At 60.6% G+C, this 27,957-nt stretch overlaps 4 protein-coding genes across 11 annotated transcripts; 2 read left to right on the forward strand and 2 right to left on the reverse strand.

Moving 5' to 3' along the window:
- Positions 1-1,999: 1,999 nt before the first annotated feature.
- On the forward strand, positions 2,000-5,102 carry ZNF784 (zinc finger protein 784). Its single transcript, XM_025269634.2, is given in 3 exon segments — positions 2,000-2,147; positions 3,326-4,085; positions 4,088-5,102. Coding segments are annotated over 3 exon segments (963 nt in total). The 5' UTR covers positions 2,000-2,069; the 3' UTR covers positions 4,213-5,102.
- A 2,436-nt stretch (positions 5,103-7,538) lies between these two features.
- ZNF865 (zinc finger protein 865) lies at positions 7,539-18,553 on the reverse strand. 3 transcript variants are annotated; one of them, XM_044930910.2, is made up of 3 exons: positions 17,357-18,443; positions 12,156-16,501; positions 7,539-11,165 (listed from the first exon to the last, which is right to left on the reverse strand). In XM_044930910.2, exon 3 carries the CDS (start codon positions 11,137-11,139, stop codon positions 8,014-8,016), a length of 3,126 nt encoding a protein of 1,041 aa, XP_044786845.1. In that variant the 5' UTR covers positions 11,140-11,165; positions 12,156-16,501; positions 17,357-18,443; the 3' UTR covers positions 7,539-8,013. The 3 variants fall into 3 exon arrangements, with proteins under 3 accessions (XP_044786845.1, XP_044786844.1, XP_025125415.1); XM_044930909.1 differs by lacking the exons at positions 12,156-16,501; positions 17,357-18,443 and adding an exon at positions 18,460-18,553; XM_025269630.2 differs by lacking the exon at positions 12,156-16,501.
- A 592-nt stretch (positions 18,554-19,145) lies between these two features.
- On the reverse strand, positions 19,146-22,778 carry ZNF524 (zinc finger protein 524). 5 transcript variants are annotated; one of them, XM_006064031.3, is made up of 2 exons: positions 22,643-22,778; positions 19,146-20,210 (listed from the first exon to the last, which is right to left on the reverse strand). In XM_006064031.3, exon 2 carries the CDS (start codon positions 20,169-20,171, stop codon positions 19,374-19,376), a length of 798 nt encoding a protein of 265 aa, XP_006064093.1. In that variant the 5' UTR covers positions 20,172-20,210; positions 22,643-22,778; the 3' UTR covers positions 19,146-19,373. The 5 variants fall into 5 exon arrangements, with proteins under 5 accessions (XP_006064093.1, XP_006064092.1, XP_006064094.1 ...); XM_006064030.3 differs by lacking the exon at positions 22,643-22,778 and adding an exon at positions 22,296-22,435; XM_006064032.3 differs by lacking the exon at positions 22,643-22,778 and adding an exon at positions 22,220-22,426.
- FIZ1 (FLT3 interacting zinc finger 1) lies at positions 22,633-27,773 on the forward strand. Of its 2 annotated transcripts, none has more exons than XM_025269632.3 (3): positions 22,633-22,856; positions 24,291-24,648; positions 25,512-27,773. In XM_025269632.3, exons 1-3 carry the CDS (start codon positions 22,633-22,635, stop codon positions 26,691-26,693), a joined length of 1,764 nt encoding a protein of 587 aa, XP_025125417.2. In that variant the 3' UTR covers positions 26,694-27,773. The 2 variants fall into 2 exon arrangements, with proteins under 2 accessions (XP_025125417.2, XP_044786846.1); XM_044930911.2 differs by lacking the exon at positions 22,633-22,856 and adding an exon at positions 23,039-23,761.
- Positions 27,774-27,957: the final 184 nt, after the last annotated feature.

A 27,957-nucleotide genomic window follows, 5' to 3' on the forward strand; every position in this document is an offset into this window, starting at 1 on the left:
ATAACCTTTCTCAGGGAAGGGAAGGAGGAAATCGATGGGGAGGGGTACACAGAGGGCTTAGACTGCTTCTGTAAAGTTGTACAGTCTTTGTTTATTAGTGAGAACAGGGAGCTATTTATGATTCTGGATATTTTTTTGTATACAGAAATGGTTCCAGATAATATTAATAAAAGACTCCATATATTCATCTGTCAATAGATCCTTCTGCAGTAACAAACACCACCAAGCTCAGTGGCTTTAGACAACGCATGATTATTTTAAATGTTATATATCTAAGGAAGATGAGCATCAGGTTCTGGTCGCTGTAGACACATATTCTGGAATTCAGGATGATGAATTCACTTCACTTCACCCTACAAGTTCCCAAGCACAGAACAGCAGGAATGGAAAGTGATCAATAGTTGAGCTGGCTCTTACCTTGTGCTGAAGTTGACACACATCTCTTCCACTTATATTTCATTGGGCAAACAGAATCACAAGGCCACGTCTAATTGCAAAGGAAAATGCAACCTTATCATGTTCCCAGAAGGAAAAGCAGAATTTAGGAACGATCGTCATGTTTAGCATCTCTTCCCCTGTTGCCAGGAGAAATATCAATAACCTCAGATATGCAGATGACACCACCCTTATGGCAGAAAGTGAAGAAGAACTAAAGAGCCGCTTGATGAAAGTGAAAGAGGAAAGTGAAAAAGTTGGCTTAAAACTCAATATTCAGACAACTAAGATCATGGCATCCGGTCCCATCACTTCACAGCAAATAGATGGGGAAACAGTGGCAAACTTTATTTTGGGGGGCTCCAAAATCACTGCAGATGGTGACTGCAGCCATGAAATTAAAAGACCCTTGCTCCTTGGAAGAAAAGCTATGACCAACCTAGACAGCATATTAAAAATCAGAGACATTACTTTGCCGACAAAAGTCCATCTAGTCAAAGCTATGGTTTTTACAGTAGTCATGTATGGATGTGAGAGTTGGACTATAAAGAAAACTGAGCAGCAAAGAATTTATGATTTTGAACTGTGGTGTTGGAGAAGACTTTTGAGAGTCCCTTGAACTGCAAGGAGATCTAACCAGTCCATCCTAAAGGAAATCAGTCCTGAATATACACTGGAAGGACTGATGCTGAAGCTGAAACTCCAATACTTCGGCCATCTGATGTGAAGAACAGACTCATTGGAAAAGACCCTCATGCTGGCCAAGATTGAAGGCAGGAGGAGAAGGGGACAACAGAGGGTGAGATGGTTGGATGGCATCACCGATGCGATGGACATGAGTTGAGTAAACTCTGGGAGTTGGTGATGGACAGGGAAGCCTGGCATGCTGCAGTCCATGGCATCGCAAAGAGTCGGACACTACTGAGCGACTGAACTGATGCCCCTGCTCTCCCAAGAAAACAATTTAAAGTTGCTCCAATCCAAATATCTTGCAAATTTCTTTCTTATTGGGTTTTACAACCATCTACATTGTACGTGAGAGAAATGCAGGCACGACCCTGAGAAATGTGGCGACCCCTTCAAAGTCACACAACCAGGCCACAGAATGAACTGGACTCTTAAGGCAGCCCTGTCCTTGGTGCTGTAAAAACCCATCTTTGGGCTCTTTCCTCCCAAACATCATACCACCTAAGGACTTTTGCTAACAAACCCCAGTACGACCAGTGTGGCTGTTTGATGACTGTATTTCTGCAAATGGACTTTAAAATCCTTACATTGGTAAACTTGGTCTCACTGTGTTAAGGCAACCCATGCAGAGGAGGTGACCGCAAAAATTTGTAGCATGAAAACAGAAAAATCATTCAATTCTGGTCAGTGTCAACTGACTGCCAGAGCCTACTCATACAGGTTAAAAAGAGAAATTCGAGTTAGTTTCTCTGGCACCCAGTGCACCACGCAGAATGGCTCCTGAGGGCACTGACAGGTGATTAGAAGAAATTCACCTCTTTCTTCCCAGCTCCCTGGATGCCCCGCCCAATCCTCCAGTGCGCCTGCGCCGAGGCGCTGACGCCATTCCCAGGCCACGCCCCCTCCCGAGGCGACCACGGGCCTCGGGGGCGGGGCCTGGGCAGAAGATGGCCGACGCGCGCCCGGAACCCCCGAGTCCGAGCTCAACGGCCCCGGAGCCGCGATCCTCGGAACCTCCGGACGTGGTGCGGGCGAGGAAGGGGCCAAGACTGGGGACTCGAGATGGCAGGAGGTCGCAGGGCTGGGGGCGGGGCTTAGGACGGGGCGGGGGTGGCATTTATGGCTCCGGCTCTGGGGGCGGAGCTTCTCGGTGGGCGAGGGGACGGGGTTATCGTGGAGCCAATGAGGGTGGTGGGTGGGGCCTGGGTGGGTGGACCCCGAGGAGGGGTGGGTGGGACATCTGAGCTGTTGATGAGTTCGGAGAGGAGTTCCCGGGGATGGAGTTTGTCTAATCAGGGGGCGGAGCCTCCTAAATTTTAGGGGTAGCGAACCTGGTAGGTTGGGAAGGTGACCCTCAAAGACAAGGGTGTGGGGTTATAGCTGGGGCATCCACGCTGGGGTGGGGTATGATTCTGCAGGGATCAGAGGGATGCGTTTTGATGCCCAAGAGAGGATTTGGGTGGAGGAAGAAATGACTGTTCCAGGTGACTTTGGACACGCGCTCAGGATAGGAGAGTACCTGAGGACATTCATTCATTCAACAGATATTTACTAGTCCTACCTGGGCCAGAGAGATGGAGAGGCGAACGAATACATAAACTGTATTCTTTTGGAGCGCGCAGTGGAATAGGGAAGAGAGACAATAAACCAGACTTAATTGTGATCTGGAAAGAGTGAGCTGAGAGAGTGGGGGGTAGGGGAGCTAAATTTAGACGAGAGCAGTCAGCTGTGTACCGGCTTATAGTTACACTGGGGTCAGAGAGAGAAGCAGGAGCTGGGTCACGGTGGATATTAGATGACGGTTTGGGATTTTAAGTGCAATTGGAGTCATGTGACAGTTTTGAGTGGGAAAATGACTGCTGTCTGATTTCCATTTTTCAAAAGGTCATTCGGGCTGCTTTGGGGAGGTGGGTTATAAGGGAGCAGGCGTAGGCACAGAGACATTCAGAGGGTTAGGAAACTTGGCAAGAGATGATTGGCTTTTAAGTGCAGGTGGAGGAGAGAAATGGCTGGATCTGTGATGTATTTTGGGCAGGAGGGGAAGCCTTGATGGTCATAGGGCAGAATCCCGGAGGATAGAGAGCTGAATCTAGAAATCGAGGGGCCCAGTAGGCTGCAGAGAGCATTTTAATAAATGGGGCGTGTTGGGGGTGGGGTGTGGCAGAGTCCACAGGCTCCTCTGTTTCTCCCTCTCCCCACTCAGGTCCTGGTGCATGATGATGGCCGCCCGGCCACCCCCCCGAGTGACCTCATCCAGATCCAGGTGGTGAAGGTGACAGACACCACCCTGGTCCCCGAGCCCCCGGAGCCAGGTTCTCTGCACTGTGCCTTGTGCCCGGCTGCCTTCCGGCTGGTCTCCGAGCTGCTGTTCCATGAACATGGTCACCTGGCGGGGGCTGAGGGTGGCGGGCAGGGTGGGGACCCCAGCCGGTGTCATGTGTGTGGCCACAGCTGCCCCGGCCCCGCCAGCCTCCGTGCCCACTATAGCCTGCATACCGGCGAGCGGCCCTACCGCTGCGCCCTCTGCCCCCGGGCCTTCAAGGCCCTGGCCCCTCTGCTGCGGCACCAGCACCGACACGGGGTGGAGCCGGGGGCCCCTCGAAGGCCCCCGGAGGCGGCGGCGGCGACTCCAGAGCAGCGGCCCGGGGCGCCCCCGGAGAGGTCGGAGGTTGTGCTGGCGGCGGCAGCGGCGGGCGCGGCGGTGGGGAAGCCCTTCGCCTGCAGGTTCTGCACCAAGCCGTTCCGCCGCTCCTCAGACATGCTAGACCACGAGCGGGTGCACACGGGCGAGCGGCCCTACCACTGCGGCGTGTGCGGCAAGGGCTTCACCCAGTCCTCGGTGCTCAGCGTCCACGCGCGCATCCACACTGGCGAGCGCCCCTTCCGCTGCAGCCTCTGCGACCGCACTTTCAACAACTCCTCCAACTTCCGCAAGCATCAGCGCACCCACGTCCACGGCCGAGGCCGGGGGACTCTGGGGGCCCGCTGGCACCGGGGGCTGAGGGGCCGGGGAGCAGGTGTGGGACAGGGAACCCTCCTGAAGAGGGGCATGGGGAGACGGCCAGAGTAAAGGTGGAGGTCGACCAGTAGTCTGGGAGCGCACATTGTTGCAAGGGGGGAGTGGGTGGGCAAGAGAGGCTAGGGAGGATGAGGAGAGGTTCGGGGTGGGGTGACATCAGAGCTCGCAGAGATGGCCACGAGCGGCCGGCGTGGGACAGCACACGGACAGCCGGGCTCAGGACGCTCACAAGTCACACAGCCCCTGCGTGTGGTTCCCAGAAAGGCACAGTGGCAGCCCTGTGGGTGCTAGGAACCTGGGCTGGATGTCATGGCCTCGTCCGCCTCCCTGATGGCTTGTCCTTGCGCAAGACATCACTTGTCGCAGCAGAGCCTGGGCACTTCTTGGGGCAGGGGGATCCAGGCCGGACCCTTTCGCCTACCTCACTGGATCACACTGACCCTAATACTGCCCACCTGTCCTCAGTCTGCCCGCTGGATCCTCCAATAAAGAAGCTGGGACCCTGTCACCTTAAAGCCAAAGGGTCCCCGAGTCACAGTGTCAAGGATGGAAGCCTGACCCTAAGGATTTTGACACCAGGAGCCCAACCCGTGCTCCCATGGTGGTCCCTCCCCTAAGCCAGACTCCTCTTTCAAGACAACTAAAAAGATGGCCCACACTCAGCCAGCTGCTGCTCCCCTCTTAAAGCTCTCGGCTCAGAGCCCAGGCCCTCCCGGGGGGCTACCAAGTAGCCCCCAGTGGATCTAATTCCCTTCCACTACCAAGTGGGAGCAAACAGCTTACAGGCCGGTCCCAGGCTATCCCACGGAAGGGTTGGTGGATGCCGATGGAGCTGTCCTGGAGGGCCTGTGGTGGGTGTGGGGCAGGAGATGAGTCATTGGGTTAGGGGCAGAGGAGGACCTGGGGGCTGGATGTGGGAGGCCTCCAGTGCTATTCCTATTAAAGGAATTTCTGAAGGGTTTCTCTATGTTGATCTTGTTTTGGGGGGTGGGTAGGAGGGCTACCCTGGGGTCTTGTCCCCAGCAGTGAGTTGTGACTCTCTTCAAACCTCTGTTTCCTCATCTTTAGAACCGGGGAGGGGGTGGTCAGGGGAGGTGTTGGTGGTGGACAGTTTCTGGCTATCCAGAGAAGCTATGCGGTTCAGCTGTGGAACTAGGGGTCAGGGAAGTTCGGCAATATGAAGGGGCTCCCAGGATTGGTATGCTTCAGGAAGGGGAGCCCAGGACTCACACCTCTTCCTGTTCACCCAACACCCCCACAAGACATCCCATAGATGAAAGAGAATTCTGTTTTCACCAAGGAGATGCCCCTGGTGTGGACATCACCACCCAAGCTACACAGCTTGGTGGGTTCCTTAAGCCATCTTCACCCTTCACCCATCCGTCTAATCCCTTATCGATTTCCTGTTGTTGGAATCTGAACGCTTCTTTTCATCATCACTACCCTTGAAGACCAAGCCAACAAGTCTCACAGGTCGGGGCCCCGCCCTCCTCACTCTCCAGGCTGTGGCCACCTGGACCCACCCTTTGGAAACACAGATCCCCACCTTGTCACCAACCCCCAGCTCCTTGTGGCCGCGAGGAGGGATCCCAAATGTGAGTGCCTATAGGCACTTCATGATGATGTGAGTGAGGAAGGTGGTGGGGTTTTGAGGAGAAACACCAGGACCAGCGAGGTGAAATGGGACCACTGACACGGGATGCGATGGTGCTGCAGCACTTTAGAGAATACATGCCACGTCCAAAGAGAGCAAGGACTACCTGGCCCCGGGCGGATGCAGACCACATTGCTAGATCTTCCAAATTTTCAAAAGTTGCATTGCTGTTTATATTATGTGTACTCTCTCTCTTTTTTTAACATGGCTGCATTGGGTCTTAGTTGTGCATGTAGGATCTAGTTCCCCGACCAGGGATTGATCCCCGGCCTTCTGCACTGGGTTTCTGAGTCTTAACCACTGGACCACCAGGCAAGTCCCCATATGTAAAATTGCTCCATGTTCAAAGTTTGGCAGCCAAGTCTTTTTTTATTTTTCCCTCCCATGGGCTAAACCGGAATCAGCGGCTCAGATCCAGCGGCTGCCAGCCTCCAACCCCTGCCTCCAAGGTCATCCGAGCTCCGCTGTTTGGGATTTGTGGCTCTTCAGGAGCCAGTCCCCGACCCTCGGCATCTCCAGCCACACCAATCTATTCAAAATTGGCTGGAACAGCTGGGTTGACTTGGACACGCTTTAATCCTCCACCTGGAATTCAATGCCCACATCACCTGGCAAGCTTCCACGGCCCTGTCATCCTTTGGATGTCCTGCTCCTCCTGAGAGCCTGGTTAGCCCCTCCAGTCTGATGCAGAGAGTGTGCCATGCTCTCAACCCCCGGGGAGACTCCACTCTACAGCATCCATGTGACTCACTTTGAGTCCCACACCAGGTCTGTCACCTGCTGGGTCTCTGGCATTAGAGCAAGATGGCCACACTGGCTTCCTGCCCTCTAGTGGGTCAAACTGGACTCACCCAGGCAGTGAGCCCTGACCTGAGCTGGTCTCCAGATTTCAGTCCTGAGGCACCCAGGACTGTAGGTCCAGGGCTACTACGAACCTGCTAGGTATCCTTGGAGCCTTTCATCTCGGGGACCTCAGCATCCTCGTCTGACAAGTGGGCTAAGTCAGCCTCACAGGGCATATATTTCACTGCTCTGAGGACCAAAATGAGGGTTGTGAAAGGGCTTCTGGAGTTCCACGAAGTCACCCTGGAAGGAGGCATCCTGTAAATGGGCTGTATAATAAACAGCCCTGGCTCACCAGCTCTCTTCTGGCTCATTTGAGGGCCAGGAACGTGTCCACTTTGTGTTTTCCGGTGCTAAGTCACTCAGGCGTGTCCAACTTTTGCAACCCCATGGACTGCAGCCCACCCGGCTCCTGTCCATGTAATTTTCCAGGCAAGAATACTGGAGTGGGTTGCCATTCCCTCCTCCAGGGGGTCTTCCCGACCCAGGGGTCGAAACCATGTTTCTTACGACTCCTGCAATGGCAAGCAGGTTCTTCCCCACTGGTGCCAATGTTTCCCCATGTCCATCAAAGGACTGGGCAGATGGGCCCTGGGGAAATGTTGGCCGTGGAATAAACAAACCACAAAAGCATTCTGAAGGGGACAGGGTCCAGGTACCTGGTCGGTTCCCCAGAGCCATGACTTACCTGTCTTGTTCTGCACGTGCTCCACTGGGAGCCCAGAGCCTGGACATGGTGAAGCCTCAGTGACTACCAGCTGATTGAGGAAAAGCAGAGAGAGGCAGGGCAAGGCAGAAGGTGCTGGGAAGTCACCATTCCAGGAAGCCGAAGTTCTCAGCCTTCCGTTTGTCAGCACTCAACCCCCTCCCCTGGGACGAAAGAAGGGACTCCAGCGGCCCTGTTGATAAGATTTATTATTCTCCGCTCTGTACAAGCCGCGTCTGCCCCCCGCCCCCCACCCCCACAAACCAAGAGCACCCAGGCCCCCACCCCGTGCCCTCCCGAACCGCTCACGCTCCGCTGTCCGGCCAGTTTGCCGGGGAAGGGGGAGAGGCCGTCCAGACCCGGCTCCACCCAGATCACTGGGGGGGCTGCAGGCTGCTAGGGCAGTGGGGCTGGAGAGGGGTACACATTAGGGGTGGACGGAGGGTCGAGTTCAGTGTCCGATAGGAGGAGGAGAGGGCCAGGGAGGTCCAGGTGGAGAGAGGCAGGCTAGGGTCTGCACGACATGGGCCTTGGGGGAGGAGACTAGTCTGTCTTAAGTTCGGAAGGATGATGGATGGGAGGGCCGGCAGGAGGAGGTCCGCGCCCCCGAGGGGCGAGTCCGGGAGGGGACGTCTGATGGGAGTGGCGATGGGGAGGCACACTCCCCGATCAGGCGTCCTTCCCGGGCAACGGGCCGGCCCCCGCTCCCGGCCCCGCCAGGCCCTCAGCCTTGTGCGCCAGGCGGTGTTTCTTGAGGCCGTATGTGTTGGCGAACCCCTCGCCGCAGGAGGAGCAGCGGAAAGGCCGGCCGCCCTGGTGGGCCGCCAGGTGCTTCCGGAAGTAGCCGGGATCCTTGAAGGCCTTGAGGCAGGCGGGACAGCGGAGCTCGGGCCGCGGCGGCTCGTGCGCGCGCTGATGGCGCAGCACGGAGCTCAGGTAGAAGAAGCCCTTGCCGCAGTGCTCGCAGCGATAGGCGCGCTCGCCAAGGTGCAGCCGCTGGTGCTCCAGCAGGTTGGAGCGGTAGCGGAAGGTCTTGCCGCAGGCGCCGCAGCGCAGGGGCCGCGCCACAGCGTGCAGCCGCCGGTGCTCCGCCAGGCTGGACGACTGCGCGAAGCGCTTGGCGCACACGCCGCACTTGAAGGCGCGCTCGCCCGTGTGCACCACGCGGTGCTGCCGCAGGTACCAGGAGCGCAGGAAGCCGCGGCCACACACGCCGCAGCGGTAGGGCCGCTGCTCCGTGTGGCAGCGCTGGTGGCGCATGAGCAGGGCCGCCTCCCAGAAGCGCTTGCCGCACACTGGGCAGCGGAAGCCCCGCTTCTGCCGGTGGCTGCGCCGGTGCAGCAGCAGGTCGTAGGCGCCCGCGAAGCTCTGGCCGCACAGGCCGCAGCCCAGGGTCCGGCGCACCAGGTGCACGTACTTGTGGGTCACCAGGCCCAGGAAGTGCTTGAAGCTCTGGCCACAGGTGGCACAGCTGAAGCGCTCGGGGCCCGCGCTGGCGCCCCCGCTGCCCCCGGCCGCCGCGGACCCGCCAGCGTCCTCGCCCCCGGACACCCCAGCCAGCGCCGCCACGGCTGCCCCCACCTCCCCGGCCAGCCCGTTGTCCAGCACGGTGGCCGCGTCGGTGCCGCCGGAGCCCTCCGGGGGCTGGGCGCCGCCAGGCGCAGGCGGCAGCAGGCGCTCGGGGGCTGCCTGGTGCACCAGCTTGTGCCACATGAGGTTCTCGATGAAGCCGAAGGTCTTGCCGCAGGCGTCGCAGCCGTAGGGCTTCTCGGCCATGTGCGCCTCCTTGTGGCTCATGACGTGGAAGAGATCCGGGAAGTGCTCGCCGCAGTCCGAGCAGGCGTAGCTGAGCCCGTCCGCGGCGGCCCCAGACGCGGCTGAGCTGCTCGGGCCGGCCGCCCCTGCGGCGCCCTGGGCGGCGGGGAGGCCGGCGGCCCCGGCCAGGGCGCAGGGCAGCTGGAGCCGGTGCACTTGGCGGTGGCGCGTGAGGCTCTGCGGGTAGCCGAAGACCTTGCCGCAGAGTTCGCACTTATAGGGCCGCTCGCGGGTGTGCACCACGTGGTGCTTGCTCAGGTGGAAGGACTCACGGAAGCGCTTCCCGCACACCGGGCACTGGTGTGGCTTCTCGCCCGTGTGGATCCGCTCGTGCCGCTTCAGGGTCTCGCGGCGCCCGAAGCCACGCCCGCAAATGCCACAGCAGAACGTCTTGCCGGGCGTGCTGGCGCCCGAGCCCCCAGCCCCGCCGGGGCCGGCCCCGCCGAGCAGCAGCGGGTGGGCGCCCAGCAGCGGGACGGGCACTGCGCCGTACACCACCGCCGCGGCCGCCGCGGCCGCCGCCTTCTCGCCATCGGAGGCGGGCGGGTCCGGGGGCAGCAGGTAGGGCCCCGGCGGGAAGGCGGGTGCGGGCGGCGCGCCGGGGGCCGCCGCGTCCTTGGGCGCATCGGGGGCGGCGGGCGGGCCATGCGCCGCCTTGTGGCGCAGCAGGCTCTGCGGCGCTGAGTAGGACTTGCCGCACAGCTCGCAGGGGTAAGCGGGCCGCGGCCCGGGAGCGCCCGCGTGCGCCGCCTGGTGCTTGAGCAAGTAGGCGGCGTCGCGGAAGGCCTTGCCGCACACGCCGCAGGGCAGGCGCAGCAGGTCGGCCGAGTGCGTCTTCACGTGGCGCTTGAGGCTCTCCCGGCGGTTGAAACTCTTGCTGCACACGGAGCACGAGAAGGGCTTCTCGCCCGTGTGGATGATCTGGTGCTGGTGCAGATGGCTGGGCTTCTTGAACACCTTCCAGCACAGCGTGCAGGCGAACGGGCCGTCGCCGCCCCCCGCCGCCGTCCCCGCTGGAGGGGCCACACCGACGCCCGCGCCCGCGGGGGCCGCGCTGCCGTCGGTGGGCGCGGCCGGGGGCCCAGGGGGCGCCGAGGAGGGCGCGGCGGGCGCTGGCAAGCCCAGCGGCGGGAGTGGCGGCGGCACCGGGGCGCCCGCAGCCGGCGGCACGTCCTTGTGGCAGCGGCGGTGGCGGATAAGGCTGGACACGTGGTTGTAGGTACGGCCGCAGACGCCGCACTCGTAGGGCCGCTCGCCAGAGTGCACGAGCATGTGCTGCACCAGGTGCGAGGACTGCTTGAAGGACTTCTGGCACACGCCGCACGGGAAGCGCCGTTCCATCAGGTACTTGAGCCGCCGGAAGTAGCCTTTGTCGTCCTTGGCCGCTTCGCAGGCTGCTGCCCCCGCCGCCGGACCCGGCGGCGCCTGCGAGGCAGCGGGGAGCGGCCCGGGAGTCCCCGGGGGCGCGGCCAGCCCCGGGGCGGCCCCCGGCCCGGAGGCCGGCCCCCCGCGCTTCAGGTTCCCAAACAGGTGCTGGTGGCCCGAGAGGTCCACGATGCCCCACTGCGGGGCAGGGAAGGCCGTGTCGAAGATCGGGGGCGGCGGTGCCCCGAAGGCGGGAGGCAGTGGCGGGTCGGGCTTCTTGGCCTGGGAGGACGACGACGAGGACGAGGAGGAGGACGAGGACGAGGAGGACGACGAGGAGGGGGCCTCGGCCTTGGGCTTGAAGCTGGCCTGGGGCGGGTAGTCGTACTGGGGCGGCGGCGGCTGTGGCGGCGGCTGTGGCGGGGGCCCCGGTGCGCAGGGCAGCGCAGCTACCGCCTTGGCGTGCTCCCCGTACAGCTCCATGGGCTCAAAGCGCTGGTGGTTGAGGAACTCCAGGAAGTCGAAGGGGTAGCTTTGGAAGTGGACCCCGTCCTCGCCCCCCAGGCCGCCGCTCCCGCCGCCCCCGGCGCCGCTGCCCGCTGGGTTGGCCTCCATCCTGGGCGGCGGGGAGATGGGGGACCCTGCGGAGAGGAGAGCCGGGCTCAGGAGGCAGGGCCGCGCGGGGTCCCCTAGCTGCGGGCACTAAAAGAGCCACACGCACCAGCCGGGCCCCCGCACTATCCGTCTTCGCCCGTCGGTCCCTCTGTCCTTCCCCCGCACCGAGTGGTCTTCCCCCAGGGCTCCGCTGGCACGATGACTGATCTCTCCCACTCGGCCTGCCGCCCCCTGCTCGCGACCTCTCTGGCCCTCGTCTCCCTCCTCCTCCAGAGATTCCCCCTCTCCCTTCTTCCCGCGGTTCCCACACATCTCCATCCATCCCCAACACCGCCGGCACACCTTGTTCTCAGACTCTGGTCTCAGGCCCCTGTGCAAACACTTTCAGGCCTCGAGGCTGGGTCACCCAGGCCCTCTTCTCTGTAGCCCCCACCACCACACACGCACTAGCCCAAGCCCTGTGCTCCCAAACCCCTCAGGTTCTGCTTTTGCCAAAAGACAAGAACCGTTTCAATCAGAGTGGTTAAGAGGGTGGCCTGTGGAGCCACGATGCCCTGCTAGCCTCTCGCTGTGTGACCCTGGACAAGTTCCTGAACCTCTCTGTGCCTGACCCTCCCCATCTACACGTGGAGGTGACAAAGCATGTCCCTGTCTCCCAGGGCTGCTGCGAGGACCCGACAAGCTCTGGTGGGTCCGGTGGACACTCGGTGCCCTCTGGGGATTCTCGTCCTCATAGTAGGAACACAAAGTCAGGACAAACAGGGTTGGGGGAGGGGGGGGCAGGGGGAGAGCTGGGACGAGGGCCGTGTGGGTAGTTCCTGCACTACCAGGTAGGAAGGAGGCGCTGCCGGCCTGAGGAAAAACAAGCTACAGTAGGAAACATGCCGGGCCAGGGTTTAAGCCCCATCCCCGTCCTGACCTATGCTTGTAAAGGGGGCGCTGACCCCCATAAGGAGGGGGACTTAAGGGGGCTGGCTGGCAGAGCTCGCTGGCCCAGTCCCTGGAGCTACGTGTACCTTCATGGGCATCACGCGCCTGGGAGGAGCCTGGTGGCAGGTGGTCCAGGAGTCGGGGTTCCCGCCCTCGCCCCTGGGGGCAACTCCTGCTCCCTCCACCCAGCAGTTGTTCTCGAAGCACTTTTCCAGGACCTCTCCTTCCAGACTGCAGCTGGCCAGCATCCGTCTGCCTCAATCCAGTGTCCCCTGCAATTGATCTCAGCCTGACACCCACCAGAGGCCCCGGGAAATGCCTCCACTGAGCGGGTGGAGTGCCACGGGGAGAAGGGCCCGCCCGGTCAGGCGTGCTTTTTAGCCATTGTCCCCCCTCCGCTGGGGCCCGGGCCCTGCGGCCAGACCACCCCAGGGGTCAGTGGGCCCGTCTGGCTGCCTCTGTCCCCAGACAGGTGAAAGGTGAGTGCCTCCCCGACCCCTGCCCGGAGGTCAGAATTTTTAGCCTCCAGCTCCTGGTGTCCCTGGGTGCGATTCAGCAGCCCATGCCCTTCACACTCGGCTGGTTAATCTGATCTCCGGAAGGAGCAAAGGCGTGGCCAGGTGCTGGTGGAAGCCTGTGTGCGAAGCCGAGTCCGGGAGGCAGTGCTAGAGTGGGCTGGGGAGGGGACCGTGGGGAGGCATGTGAAGGATGGGGGCGGGGGGGGGTGGTGGTGGTAGGAAGCTCCCGGCGGGGGCGGGGCCGGGTCCCGGGATGAAGCCCCGCCCCACCCCAAGCACACAGCTAAGGCTGCGGGGCGCTCCCCCAGGCCAGCACCCTCGGAATCCTTGCCATGACGCGCACGCACAAGGTGGTTCCCCGAGGAGGAGGAAGGTGAGGGTGGAACTGGGGGGACAGGAGCCTTACTTTGGGGGCGCTCTCTGGGTTATGAGGGGCGTTTCTACAGGGGCCGGGTGGGAGGGGGGTTACCTTCCTGAACACATGGCGGTGAGGCTGCTCCCTCCTGCCTAGACCCTTGTCCCCAGACCCCACGCCCCCTGCCCTAACCCCCTTGAGGTCTCTGCTCCGGGTCGATGTCGCCTCCAGGAGAGGGGACGTGCGTCCCTCGCCCCACCACTCACGCGCCCCTCATCCTGCCGCACTTTTTTCACCAAAGCCACTGCTGCCAACATACTGCGCATATTTCCTCTTGCTGTCTCTACTGTCGGCTCTCCTCGCCTAAGACAGCGAACACTTGGCCTGTGTGGCTCACCACTGGGCACCCAGCACCTAGCACAGCGCCTGGCGCAGCGTGGCTACTCGGTAAGTTATTTGCTGAAATGTGGGGATTAAACAGCACCCTCCCTCATCACCAGTGTGAAATCAGATGGACAAAAATGGAAAAGTAACAAAAGTTAGATGCAGCTAAAGCTGGGCTCAGAGGCAAACATAGCTGTTGGTGTCTGCTGATATAAATTCGTTGAATAAAGGGAATCGACTGTGCTGAACAGTACTTCCGGGGTTGGCGGGGGCGGGGGTGGCAGCATTTAGCCGAGATGGAGCTGATATTGTCGAGGTGTACCCAGGAGGATGAGTTCTGGTGGGAATGATGTCGTGAAGAGGGCCTCCAAGGCAGGTGAGATGCCTAAGGACTGCGGCTGAGATGCAGGCGGTGGGACTGAAGGACAAAACTGACCGGACTCACAACTATTTCCACTGGGAAAGGAGCCACATTTCCTGTCTCCGGGGACCTGAGTCTTAAACTGCTGTCTTTCTAAGGGGAGATGTATGGTGTATTTCGGGCAGTGGCCTGAGGGGGCAGCCCCTCCCAAGGAGGAGTCCCACAGCAACTGCAATCACAGTCCTAGCAACTCGTGTTTACTGTCTGTCGGGTTTCACGTGGACCATCACCCTGATGCCTCCTAACGTCCTGTACATGACTGGATCCATTGCACAAGGAAGGAAACAGAAGTGGGAGGGGTCATTTCCCCAAGGAGGGGAAAGCAAGTACTGGATTCCAGGCCCCTGATGCCCAGACCTGTGGGCCATGCTGGTGCAATAAAGCTGCCTTGTGATGAGATTCTCATCTGTAATGACAATAACAATGACACACAGTAACGGGGCCCGAGTGAGTGCTTCCTGCGTGGCAAGTACCCTTTTAGATCCGTCATGTGTGTTGACTCAATGAGTCTTCCCAATAACCGTAGAAGATGGTTCAGATTATTAACCCCATTTTACAGAGGAAGAGACTGAGGGCCCGAGAGGTCAATTAATCTCCTAAAGTCATACCACCACCAAGTGGCAGGGCCAGGAATCGCAGGCCAGTGATGAGGTTCAAGAGGACATGCTGTTATCCTCACAACATGCCATCTATCTTTTTCTATTTTTGTGGTAACAACTCATGGCTTGCAAGATCTTAGTTCCCTGATCAGGGACGGAACCTGGTCCCCCTGCAGTGAAAGCATGGGGTCCTAACCACTAGACCACCAGGGAATTTCCATGCTGTCTTTCAATATCTCTCTCCAAAATAAAATTTTTAAAAAGCCTTCACTCCACTTTGTGCCGGAAATACTCTGCCCACTCACTTTGCCGCCACACAACGCTAGGACTAGCCACTGACATTTCCTCCATGCTACCAACACCGCACTGTTTTATGTGTCTTGTTTCAATCACACTCACAACAGACTTGCAAGATAAGCATTCCTGGGACTTCCCTGGTGATCCAGTGGTTAAAAATCTGCCTTGCAATGCAGGGGAAGTGGGTTCAATCCTTGGTTGGGGAATGAAGATCCCACATGCCGCAACTACGGAGCCCGCGCACCACAACTAAGACCCGACTGAGCCAAATAAATACGAAAAAAGGAAAAAGATAAGCTTTATTATTGTTCTTACTTAGTAGACAGAAGACTAAGACCGAACCATGTCACTGTTGCTCCTCTGCTCAAAACCTGCAGTGACATCTCAGAGGAGGTCAGAGAAGACCTCCGCAGCCCCAGCTGCCTCCTGGCAGCTCTGGCCACATGCCGGCTCCATCGCTGCCCCAGGGCCTTTGCACAGGCTGTTGCTTCTGCCTGGAAGGCTGGGACTCCCATCCATATAGCTGTCTCACCCCCTCATCTCCTTCACGTCTGCTCAGATGCTGTCTTCTCAACAGGGTGCTCCAAGACCACTGTGACCTGTCACCCAGAGCAACATTCCTGCTCACCCCAGCCTCCTTCGCTTCTCTCCTTTCCAGTCAGTGCATGCGTGTGTGCATTTGCGACCCTATGGACTGCAGCCCACAGGGCTCCATGCGGATTCTCCAGGCAAGAATACTGGAGTGGGTTGCCATGCCCTCCAGTCAGTACCACCACGTATGTTCTATTTGTTGCTGGACTGCCCCTCCTGGAGGTGGGCTCCAAGCAGGCAAGATTTTGCATCTGACTTGTTCACTGGTCTAGCTCCAGCACTTAGAACAGGGCCTATCTCGACAAATGTGTTAAATGAGTGAATGAATGAGGCCTGGAAATAGGGAGTGGTCTGCTCAGAGATATGAAGGCTAGTGCGAGCCAGGTTTCATGCTCTTAACCATTTCACTCCCAGGAGAGGTGAGCATTAAGGAGTCCCCTCATCCCCCCCGGAGGACTGCAGCTGTCCAGGAGAGGAGTCTACACACAGATCTAACTTCTTGGTGCTGGGGGGACAGGGATCTCTTGAAAGAGGCCTTCCTGTCACTTCCTCTGACACTGCAGCCCTGCTATGCTCTTACCCTGCTGTATTTCTTTCACACAAGTATCTATATTTTGCTCTTTAATTGTCTGCCCCAGAGCTGGCATATGCACTCCACGAGGACAGGGCTGTCTGTTTTGTTCTCTGCTGCATCCCCAGTGTGTAGCAGGTGTTCATTGAACAGTTGTTGAACAAAGGAAAAGAATGAACAAATGAAGAACGCTCTGGGCTCCGCAGAGCTGACCAAGGCCAAGTGACTGATCACAATGCCCCCACCTCTGAAGCCCTGTGAGATCACACCGTCTCCCCCCTCATCTTCCCTTCCACTCCTCTGCTCCAACCTCACCACCTCCCCTGCTGCCCCTCCCATCAGCACGCTCACAGCCACCTCAGGGCCTCTGCCTGGAACAATTCATCCAGACCTTTCCGTGGCGAGGCTGCCTGTGCTAATTCAGGTTTCACCTCTGAAGTAGCTCTTAAGGCTCTCAGAAAAACCCAGAAAACAGCACCGATCTTGTTTACTTGCTTTTGATCTGTCTCAACCAGACTGTAAAGACCCACAAAACAAAGACTGTATGGCTCGCTCCCCTTCACGCTGTACACCCTGGACCTGGAACAGCAAGTGCATATTCGTTCGGTGAAGAGTGAACGAATGCATGTCCAAGGGAAGAGGCGGCCGAAGCTGGGTCTTCCTTGGGGAGTCCAGGAGAAGGGGCGTGGGGAGAAGCTGCAGGTGAGGATGCGAGCTGTTAGGGCCAGGAGCAGAGGAGCTGAGGGGAAAGCCTCACGTGGGGTTCCCTGGGAGGACCCCAGACAGGCGCTGACCCCGAGGAGGGCGGGGTGGGGGGTGGGGTTTCAGGGGAGCCTGGGGCTAAACCGGCAGCTATTCCTACCTGAAGGTGGGGAGGGTGTGTGAGAGCACAACTCTAGGGGGAGCTGTTTATGGAAGGGGGGAGTGAGGGTGTCGGTCATCGAAAGCAATATTCTCAAGGGGGATTATTGCGGGGAGGGGTGGGGGAGAAAAGGAAAAAAGGTATTTTGGGCGGCTGATCAGAATGCAATGTATTTTTACAGTAACGAAAGGGGCGTTGGCGGGTGGTGGTCGTTAGGAGCTTTGGGGGCTGTTGTGCGTGGACAGAGAGAATAGGGGTCTGCTATAAAACACTAATACCACACTCTTGCGAAGCAACCTACAAGAATACCAAAGGGAGGGTTCACGGACAGCTGCTCTGCACGGGGACGAGCAATGCCGATGGCATTTTGGGGGCTGTCCTTCAGGAAGCAAAGACGGGGGGGGGGGCTGTGTAGAAAGGGAACCTATGAGAAAGCCTTAGTGGGGGGCCCTGGCAGCAGCTGAGGGATCGCCACGAATGAGAGCGCTCTGGTAGCTGTCCTGCACGGGGGGCGGTAATGGGGCGCTATCCGGAGTAGTGTTCTGGGGGAGCAGTCATGGGGGGGGCCCCCAGCGAGGGCCGGGCGCGAGAAGCACTGATAGGAACGCTCTGGGAACCAAGGCGGGCCAGGGCGGGACCCCCCGCCCACGCTGCCCCCGGGCCCCCGGGCCACGCGCCCCGTCACTCACCGGCGCCGGGGTCTCCGCCGGGAGGAGGCTGAGGAGGCGGAGGAGGCGCCGCCGCTCCGGGGAGACCCGAGGGCCCGACCGGAAGTGCCACCCCCTCCCCCTCCCCGGCAGCCCCGCGCCGCCCGCCTGCCCGCCCGTCCGGAAGCGGAAATCGCGCCCGTCTCCGAGGCGCCGGCGTGGAGGAGCGGAAAGGGGAGGCGGCGGCGGAGACCGGGAAGGGGAAGTGCGCCTGCGCGCTGGCTCGGGGGCCGCAGGGACAGGGGGAAGCCGGCCCTGCTTCCGGTGGGCTAGCGGAGCGCAGTGCGCCTGCCCCTTCTTAGGGCACCGCCCACACGCCCGGGGCCCCTCGTTAAGCCACGCCCCTTATGCAAAATTAACGCCTAAGCCCCGCCCCAGCCCCGACGACTCCTCTTTCGGAGCTTATTTAGCATAGTTCCCGCTCACCGCCTCAGAACCCACCCTCGTCGACCCAGCCCTTGAAGTCTGCCCCGTACTTCCCAGTCTCAAAGGCCCCCACTCTCTGGAAGCCCACCTCTCCCTGGTAACCCCCGCCTCTCGGAGCTTCTGGGGCCGAGCCACGCCCCTGAGCGTGAGCCCCGCCTTTTCCGCTCTCAGTGTTTAAGCCCCCGCCTCTCTCACCGCTTTCACGTACAATTGTTTCGCACTTCCAAAGCATTTCCCTAAGTCAGGGGGTCTGAAGGTGTGGCTTGAATACCTGCAGCAGCGGCGCCACAGGAAATTCGTTAGAAATGTAAATTCCCAGCCCCCTACCCCAGATTCCCTGAATCACAGACCCTGGGGGTAGAGCCTAGGGACCTGCGTTTTAAAACACCCTTCAGGTGATTCTGACGCAGGCTGAAGTTTCGAACCACACAGCTTTACCACATTTTACACGGCCCCTCTAGTATACTCGCTCTAAGCCTCGCCTCTAACTCAGCCCCACTTCAAGCAGCTAAGCCCAAGTCTCTCCAGCCCTTCCTCCTAAGCTCTGCTTTCCTCTGGGACTCTCCTTCGGTACTCCTCTCTTAAGGACCCTCTTCTCTCCCCTTGGCCTGCACAGCAGTTACATCCACCGCTCAGCATCCTCACAGTTCAAGTCCTACCCGTCCCAACACCTTGCTCTCCAGCAGTTTCCCCTTGAAGCCCCTCCCGTCGGATAAACCCCCTATCCATTCCCTCTAAACGCCCTCAGTTTCTGCCCGCCAACCCGCCCACTTGCTTAAGCCCCTCCCCGTCCTCAGTCCCCTTATCCTAGGCCCCGCCCACAGCCATCACCTAACTGCGCAACGTCCTGAGATCTGCAGGTCCAGGTCACTCCTTATCTATTTGCTGCTACTGCTGCTAAGTCGCTTCAGTCCGGTCCGACTCTGTGCGACCCCATAGACGGCAGCCCACCAGGCTCCCCCGTCCCTGGGATTCTCCAGGCAAGAGCACTGGAGTGGTCAGTCCAGCACGCAACCCTTAATTCCGTTGTGTCTCTGCAAACAGCTCCAGAACAAAGAGATGGGCCAAAGTGGTGGCTGATTAGAATGGAATCTGGTTAGAATGACGCGGGGAATGGGGACTCGGGGTCACGTTTGCAACGAAGGTTCTATGTTTTACTTGAGTGGACATTAAAGGGAGTGCTTTGGGGTCCACTGGAGATGGGAGCGGCAGCAGAGGCTTCTCCTAACCCAGTCTTTAGCGCCAAGCTAAAGAAGCACGTCGCATGGGGGTGGTGCAGCGGCGGAAGGGCATTGGAAGGGAGAAGGGGGCCAGCCCTGGGACCCTGAGGGAACACACACCAGTGGGCAGTAGGCAGAGATTTATTTCCACAGTCCCTGCCTCCACAGGCCTGTCAGTCCGGGGGAGGGTGGTAGAAGGCAGCAAGATCCAGAAGTTGAGGTCTGCACCCTCAGCCCACTCCCACAATGGGAAGACCACCAGACAAGGTGTCCCGGCCTCGCTGCCCAGGCCCCACGCCCACGGCACACCAAGCTCTAAACCTGGCCCGGGAAGCGGTGGCCGGGGGTGTGGGTCAGGCCAGCTCTTTCCCCTCCAGCTCTTCCTCGTCGTCGTCGGCCCCTGCCGTGGCCGGGATACCGTCGTCGTCCCACTGCGCTTCAGGCTCTGGGTCCGCAGGACACAGAGGTGCCTCCATGGCCTCGGGGTGCTTGCGTTTGGCGTGGCGCCGGAGCGTGTTGGTCTCCATGAAGCGCAGCCGGCACACCGGGCACTGGTAGGGGCGCTCGCCGGAGTGGACGCGGTGGTGGTGGGCCAGCTCGCCTGCCTCTCGAAAGCGGCGGGGGCAGAGCGGGCAGCGGAAGGGCCGCAGGCCCGCATGGATGTTGCAGTGCCGCCGCAGGTGGCTGGACCGCTTGAAGGTCTTGCCGCAATCCTTGCACTCATGCGGCTTCAGCTCTGAGTGTGAGATGCTGTGACGCTCCAGGTCGGAGAGGTAGGGGAAGGCCCGAAGGCACACCGGGCAGAAGTGCGGCGCCTTCTTAGGGCCGGGGCCGGAGCTCTCGGGCCCGCCGGCCACTGACCCTTCGGAGACCGTGTAGGGCACACCCTGATCATCGATCAGCAGGAGGTCACTGCTATCGCCGCTGCCCACAGGGGCGCTCACCCCCTGTGCCAGGGGGGGCTCCTGCTCTGACTTGGCGGGGCGGCCCCGCTTACGCGGGAGGGAGGCCTTGAGCGTCCGGTGGGAGGAGGTGGCCCCCCCAAGACTTCGGCCTCGGCGGCCCCGGGGAACAGGAGGCGGTAAAGCCAGAGGTTTCTCTTCTTCCTCAGGCAAAGGCGAAGGCCACGGGTCTGGGCTGGGGGTGTCCATTGAGCAGTGGGGGACTTGGGTCTGGGCACTGGAGCCGGGCTAAGAGAAGAGAGGGGCAGCCGTCAATGCAGGGTGGTCTGGACTAGCCCTAGTACCCCAGACAACTTCCTGGGTTCCAGTCCGGCGACCAGGGCATGGCCGACATCCGCTTGGACGCGCAATTAAAGCCAAGCTAGTGGGTAAAATAGCAGGATAATTCTGTACCAGTCGCTAAACACCTGAGCCCCATAGCCGTCTCCCAGACCTCCCTGACTCCTCCTAGACATTCAGGGTCAACCAGCAAAAATAAAGAAAACTCCTCCTGGGGGGACAGAGTCCAACTGAGGGTGCAGGCCAGTATTTGAGCCTCAGAACAGAGAGAAGAGCCAGCGAGGCCTCAGAAATGTTTTCTCTCTCTTCCTGACGAGGTGAGAGAAGGGGGCGGGGTGTCACGACTGGAAGAAAAAAGAAAGGGACTTGTCTGTTCCTGAGTTGTGGATGAGGATGTATGTCAGAGCTGTTAAGAGCCTGGGCTCTGGAGCCAGAGGTTTGATCAGAGCTCTGGAGCTCAGATTCCTGAGCTTGTCACTCTCTGTGTGGTGGCCTTGGGCAAGGCGCTCACCTCTTTGAGCCCCAGCTAAGCCTTTGCGAAACAGGGTATTTCCACCTACTTGCACAGACGTGCCATGAGGATAATATATGTAAAGTGTTCAGTACGCAGGGGGCTTCCCTGGTGGCTCAGACAGTAAAGAATCAGCCTGCAATGCAGAGGAACCGAGCTCCATCCCTGGGTAAGGAAGATCTCCTGGAGAAGGGAATGGCAACCCACTCCAGTATTCTTGCCTGTAGAATCCCACGGACCCAGGAGCCTGACGGGCTACAGTCCATGGGGTCACAAGAGTCGGACACGGCTGAGCGACTAACACTTTCATACACAGAGGTCCTTAGGAGATATTAGCTCTTATCATGGCTTGTAACTAAGCTTTACACCAACCCTCTGAATAAAGGTATATCACCTCCTTTTTGCAAATTTGGAAAACGAAGGCACAAGTTGCAACTCCCTCCACTGGTAAGCGGCCGGGTCAGGACTTGTTCTCAGGGACCCCGGTGTCTCAGGGAGTAATAAGAAATGAGCCCAGGGGACCTCATGAGGTCCCTTAGCCCTGCGTTTGAATCCAGCTCTGCTAACTAGCAAGCGGCCTTGCCTCTCCGAGCAAGTTCCCACCTCTGTAAAATGAACATAGCAGGGTTGCCGGTTGTAATAAGCACCAAACGATCTACCATCAGCAACACCACCAGGGCCTGGGACCAGGGAACTAGAGTGTACTAAAATGAAGGGCGAGAAACACAGGTGCGCCCCATTAGAGCAGGCACCCAGAGTGAGACCCACAGAAGGGCAGCCACTTCTCCGTGACCACACGGCTCCCTCTGCTGGGGGTGCCTAGGCCAGAACCCGGGTCTCCGGAACAGGGCCTAGACCCTCGCCCTCCTCTACCCGGGCGCAGGCGCGCGCTCGGCCGGCGGCCCCGACCGCGCGGGGCGGGCCCTGCGGGGGCGGCGGCCAATGAGCGGCGCCGAGCCGCGGACGGCTAGGCCGAGCCAGGAAGGGGGTCTGCGCGCGCGCGCGGCCAGGAGGGCCGGCTCGGCGGGGCGCGAGGTCGGCGCGCGCGCCTCGGCGGTCGCGCGAGCCGGAGCAGGTGGGGGGCGCGCTCCAGGCGCGCACGGCCCCGGGCCTCCCCTCGCCCGCTCCCGTCCCCCCACCCGGGCCCCCCGCCTCTCGGGTACCTCATTTGCATGCCGCCTGGACTCGCGAGTGTGCGCGCGCGGGGGCGCGAGGCCGGCGTGCGGGAGGGGCGGGGGAGAGGGGGGCCCTGCCTCCCGGCGGCGCGCGCGCGGCCCCGCCCCTCGGAGTGGACGCCCCGCCCCCGGCGCCCCCGCCCGGCCAGGCTCGGCCCGCGGGGAACAAAGGGCACGCGCTGGGTCCTAAGGGCCGTTCACGTCCCCATCGGCAGGCCGCTCCTGAGTACCCGCCGCTCTCGCTGGCCCCGAGCGGTAAAAAATTACCGTACCAACACATCCTACATAAACAGAAATATCGTCCTCCCACAAAGGACCCAGCCGGGTGACCCAATGAAAGAAAGGTACCAAAAGGAGGAGAAGCGGGAAAATGGCGGCGGGTTCCCGTAGTTAACATGGCGCTCGACGGGCTTCAAAGCCCACTGGAAGAGTAAAGCACAAGATGGAGCCCGCTCTTTCCTCCTGTCTCTGTCGCAGGCGGCGAACTTCAATATCTGTTTTTTCCTGATGCAACTCGACGTCCTACCCAGGAGAAGCCTGAGGCTGCGACGAGGGAATCAAATCTGCCCTCATCTTTGTTAACACCCACAAGCGTCGACAACGCCGGGATGAGGCCGCGCGCTCGTAGCTTGTTGCCCTTAGTCTGTATGGCGCCGAGGGTCACCCTAAGTCCCGCCCCTTCCCCATGCCCTCACCCAAGATGGCGCCGCCCTGGCTTCTCTACCCTCCAGCAGCTGGGAAAGGGACGGGAAAGAAGGAGAAGGGAGGGCGGCGGGGAGGAGGGAAGCCAAGAAGGCGGGAGGAAGAGGGAGTGCGGGGGAGAAGGGAGCCGAGGCGGAAGTCGAGGGGCCCCCCGGGTGGAAGTGACGCTACCCCCGCTGCCCAAAATGTCGGCGCCCAGAGGGAGGTGTAAGTAATTAAAGAGGAAAGCCGACTGACTTTCCCGGCCTCCCGGGGCCGCCTCACGGCTCCAGAAACCCCGCTCCGAGCGAGCAAGGTGGACTCGCCGGATCGCGGGCCCAGCCAGACCTGCCCCCGCCCCGGGCTCCCGGGCCCGCACCTCAGGGACAGGGGGGAGGGGCACAAAAGGCCGGCTCTCCGGGCCTGGGTCCCCGAGCTGACTGGGGAGGGGGGCCAGCCCCGCGGGCGACTGGGTGGGGAGGAGGCGGGGCTTAGCGGCGCCGGGGCGGAGCGATAGCTACGAGGAGGCTGAGTGGGCGTGGCTTGGGGAGTGGGCGGGACTGTGGTCGAAGTGGGAGGAGCTTGGGCAAGGGGCGAGGTTTGACGAAGGGGCGTGGCTCCGGGAGACTGGTAGGCGGGCCCTAGGTTGAAGGGTCCCCACTGAGGCTGAGTGGGGAAAAGGGTTCAGTGTGGAGGTGGGAGGAGCTAGAAGAAGGGGTGGAGTTTGTCGAGGGATGAAGCTTTCAGAAAGTGATGGGCATAGTGGAGGAGGGTGGGGTTTAAGCGTGTAATTTGGGGGCGTCTTTAGTGGAAATAGCAAGTCTTTATAACTGCAGGTGAAATGACTTAGAGAAGATGGGGAGAGTGTCAGAGAGGAACGGCTGAGGTGGCAAGAGAGGGAGAGTGATGTGGCCTTGGAAAGAAAGGGGTTTACATAAAGCCTGAGCTTAAGGAAAAAGCAGGATTTAGGAGGTGGATCTTGGAGAAGAGATGGGGACTTCAAGAGGAAGCTCGGAGGAATTTAGCAGACAGCAATTAATCAAAACAGCTTAGCTGTTGAATCTTTACTGTGCGGTCAGTAAGCACGTGGCGCGTGTGGCCACAATTTTGCTTAGTCCTCACCACCTCCTGAGGTAGGTCCTCCTAGTATCCTATTTTGTGGATGGAAATAGAATCAGTTGGTTTTTTCGAGGATAGTCATGGTCACCCTGGAAGGTTGATTCATATGCCCTTAACCCAAAATCTTTGTTCTCTCATTGGCTAAGAATGTCAGCCTTCCTCCGAAGATGACTTTCATCTTCAAAGAGAGGGGGTGGCTTTCAGAAATACAACAGGCTTCAGGAACAAGACTTTGGAAGGAGTAGGTGGGGCCTGAGCGCGAGTGGGCGGGGCTTAACCACAGTGGGTGGGGCTTGGAGCAGGGTGGAGTCCAGCTTAGAAGTGCTTGGGAAGATAGGCAGATGAGTGGGGGGCGGGGGGTCCAAGGAGAGTGGGAGGGGTTTTAAGAGCAGTGGGTGTAGCCTTTGACAGATGGGCGGGGTTTAGGAGTTAGTTCGCTGGATTTCTAGGGACAAGTGGCAGGTCTCGGAGTCCAAGGAGCCTAATTGGGGAGGCTGATGGGGAGGTGACTCCCTCACCCCCCTCCATGTCTCCCTGCTCCAGAGAGAGCCCCCACCCGCCACTGCCCTTGCACCGCGCCGCCATGGATGACGCGCCACTGCCAGCGCCCCCGCTCCCCGCCCGGGCCCCGGCCCCGGGCCCGGCTCCGCCCGCTGCTGCCCCCCGCGTCCCGTTTCACTGCAGTGAGTGTGGCAAGAGCTTTCGCTACCGCTCGGATCTGCGGCGCCACTTCGCTCGGCACACTGCGCTCAAACCCCACGCGTGTCCGCGCTGTGGCAAGGGCTTCAAGCACAGCTTCAACCTGGCCAACCACCTGCGCTCGCACACCGGCGAGCGACCCTACCGCTGCTCCGCCTGCCCCAAGGGGTTCCGAGACTCCACCGGCCTGCTGCATCACCAGGTGAGTCCTGCAGGCCGGCCCTAGGCTGGCCTCGCTGTGCTGGACTTGCCCTCGGAGTCCCGGAGACCCACTGTGGGCAGTAGCAGACAGCTGGCCCCTGAGAATTTCTCTCTCCCTCCCTCCCCATCGAAGCATCCTGTCCAGTGAAACCATGAGGTGTTTCTCTTTGAGTCACCACCCAACCCAGGAACTAAAACATTCACAGTAAATTTGCCCCTCCCCTGTCCTGTGCTTCTGCTCATATGCCAGCATCTGCAACTTTGTGTTCATCTTCCCGTACCGTTTTTCAGATAGATTTACCATATATGTACTTAATTCCTTTACTCAGCAATTATCTATCAACTGATTTCCCAGTTCCCAACCCCGGGGCTACCAGAATGAAATCAATAAAGTCCGTGCCTTCGGAGAACTTACATTCCATTGAAAGTGGTCCATAGCCAGGTAGACAATCAGCAAATTCACAGGCGAGGGTGATCTAGAAAGGAAGAGATTTGGGGAAGGAAGTTAAAACAGCAACAGCACTAATAACCATCTGCTGTGAAGGAGAAAAGGGGGAAAGCTCTGGGCTACTAGACAAGGTAGGAAAGTCAGGGCAAGGTGATGGTGCAGCTGAGACCCGAAGGAAGAGCAGGAATTCGCCGTGCGAACAGCATAACAGGAAAAGGGAACAGCCAGTCCTGAGGCTGGAGGGACCAAAAGAATGCGGACAATGGCCGGACGCAGAAAATGAGGAGAGGGTCGCAGCTAGATCCTGGCCCGGTGGACCTGGCCGGAGGCTTCCCCCGCGTCGCTTCGGGAGGCCAAGACTCTGTCCCCAGGGCCAGACTCTCAGCCCTGCCGGGCTCTCCCTCCTGCCCTTGCAGGTCGTCCACACTGGTGAGAAGCCCTACTGCTGCCTCGTCTGTGAGCTCCGCTTCTCCTCGCGCTCCAGCCTGGGCCGCCACCTCAAGCGCCAGCATCGTGGGGCGCTCCCGTCCCCGCTGCAGCCCGGCGCAGGCCTGCCAGCCCTGAGCGCGCCCTGCTCGGTCTGCTGCAACGTGGGGCCCTGCTCAGTGTGCGGGGGCTCAGGGGCGGGCGGGGGCGGCGCCGGCGGCGAGGGTCCAGAGGGGGCAGGTGCTGGCGCGGGGGGCTGGGGGCTAGCCGAGGCCGCGGCGGCCGCAGCGGCGGCCTCCCTGCCCCCGTTCGCTTGTGGCGCGTGCGCTCGGCGCTTCGACCAGGGCCGTGAGTTGGCGGCCCACTGGGCGGCGCACACCGACGTGAAGCCCTTCAAGTGCCCTCGCTGCGAGCGCGACTTCAACGCGCCCGCGCTGCTGGAGCGACACAAGCTGACCCACGACCTGCAGGGCCCCGGCGCGCCCCCGGCGCAGGCCTGGGCCCCCGGGGCCGCCGGCGAGGGCGGCGAGGCTCAGCCAGCCTGGGACGGCGGGCTGCTCCTGGGCCGCGCCGGGGGCGGCGTGCCTGAGCTGGGGGTGCTGCTCCCCGAGGGCGGCGGCGAGGCGCCCGCGGAGCCGTCGGAAGACACGCTGTACCAGTGCGACTGCGGGACCTTCTTCGCGTCGGCGGCGGCGCTGGCCAGCCACCTGGAGGCGCACTCGGGCCCCGCGGCCTACGGCTGCGGCCACTGCGGGGCGCTGTACGCGGCGCTGGCGGCCCTGGAGGAGCACCGGCGCGCCAGCCACGGCGAGGGCGCAGGCGCAGGCGCGGGCAGCGCAGAGGCGGTGGCAGCGCCCGCCCGCGAGGGGGAGTCTCCGTCCGGGGAGCCCGCGTCTGCCTCAGGCCGCGGCAAGAAGATCTTTGGCTGCTCCGAGTGCGAGAAGCTGTTCCGCTCGCCGCGCGACCTGGAGCGGCACGTGCTGGTGCACACGGGCGAGAAGCCGTTCCCGTGCCTGGAGTGCGGCAAGTTCTTCCGTCACGAGTGCTACCTCAAACGCCACCGGCTGCTGCACGGCGCCGAGCGGCCCTTCCCCTGCCATGTCTGCGGCAAGGGCTTCATCACGCTCAGCAACCTCTCCAGACACCTGAAGCTGCACCGGGGCATGGACTGACGCGGCCGGGCCTGCGCCCCGCTGTCCGACCTCCCCTCCCCGGCGGGCTGGACTCAAGGCCCGGGCCCCGGGAACCTAGGGACCACGAGGGAGGTCCCCCACTGGCCCTCCAGAGCCAGGCACGGGCCCTGGGAAGAGGGGACCCTGGCTGGAGGACAGGGGACCACCCAGAACCTGCACGGGCCCCTGAGCTGGTGGGCGGCAAGACTAACCTCAAGGGTCCGGGATCTATAGAGAGACTCCTAACCTCGAGGCCCCTGGAACACGTGCTCAGCACCCCCAAGTCAATTGGCCTCTAATATGTGGGGACCTGGGGATGACAAAGGGGTCTCCACAAGTCCTTCTCCTCTTGAGGGCCCTAATAATAAAAGATGGGCACCCCCTTCCCCACCCCAGGGAAGACTGCCCCTCTTCCTAAGAGCCATCATTCCAACCACCTAGATCTGGAGAATGGGGGCAACCATGTCCCCGGATTTCCCTGGATCCCCCCAAATGCTACCCACCAGGAGTCACTGGTGCCCCCAGATAACAGATATAGCCGGAATCTGCCTCCTCCCCTGTCACTTATACCCTGTGTGGAAAGAGGACCAGGGTAGTTGCCCGGTCTCGCTCCCCTACTGCGGAATGGATGGACCCTAATGATCTTCCCCGCCCCTCAAAACTTAGAATAGGCTGGTTCAGAATCCGACACCCCCCGCCCCCCATAGGATGGACTGATTCGGATGCACATAGACTCCACCCCCTGTCCACTGGAATGGGCGGGTGCGGGTTGCAGCCTGCACCCCACCTCCTCAGAGTGAATACGGCAGACATTCCTCCCCTCCCTCCAGCGTGGGGGCCAGTCCACGTCATTCCCCGCTCTGTGAGCTCAAGAGTGGGGCGTGGGATTCACCGGGATATCCCTCGCTCTGCTGTAGCACCTGTCTTTCCATCTCTGTCAGTTTGTCTGTGTTCTTCCCAGCGCCAAGGGGAAGGGGGGTTTGGCTGGGGGCGGGGTGTCCCCTGTGAGCCTTGACCTCGCCCCCTCGCCCCACTCCGTAGCTTCTCCTGGACCCCAATAAACGCTGTCCTTTCAGCCTCTCCCGTCTCATGTCCTGATCCTTGGTTTTTAGGGACGTGGGGGCTTCTACCTCCCTGAATTAGGGCAGGGAGACAGACAAAGACAGAGCTTTCCTTTCGCCGGAGACATTTCGAGTCCTCCACTCCCTCACAGAGACTGCCTGCCACCTCGTGGCATGTGAGAATCCTAATTTTCCCGATCAGG

This window comes from Bubalus bubalis, chromosome 18 (genome assembly GCF_019923935.1).
Source record: "Bubalus bubalis isolate 160015118507 breed Murrah chromosome 18, NDDB_SH_1, whole genome shotgun sequence".
In the NCBI taxonomy this organism is placed as follows: domain Eukaryota; kingdom Metazoa; phylum Chordata; class Mammalia; order Artiodactyla; family Bovidae; genus Bubalus; species Bubalus bubalis.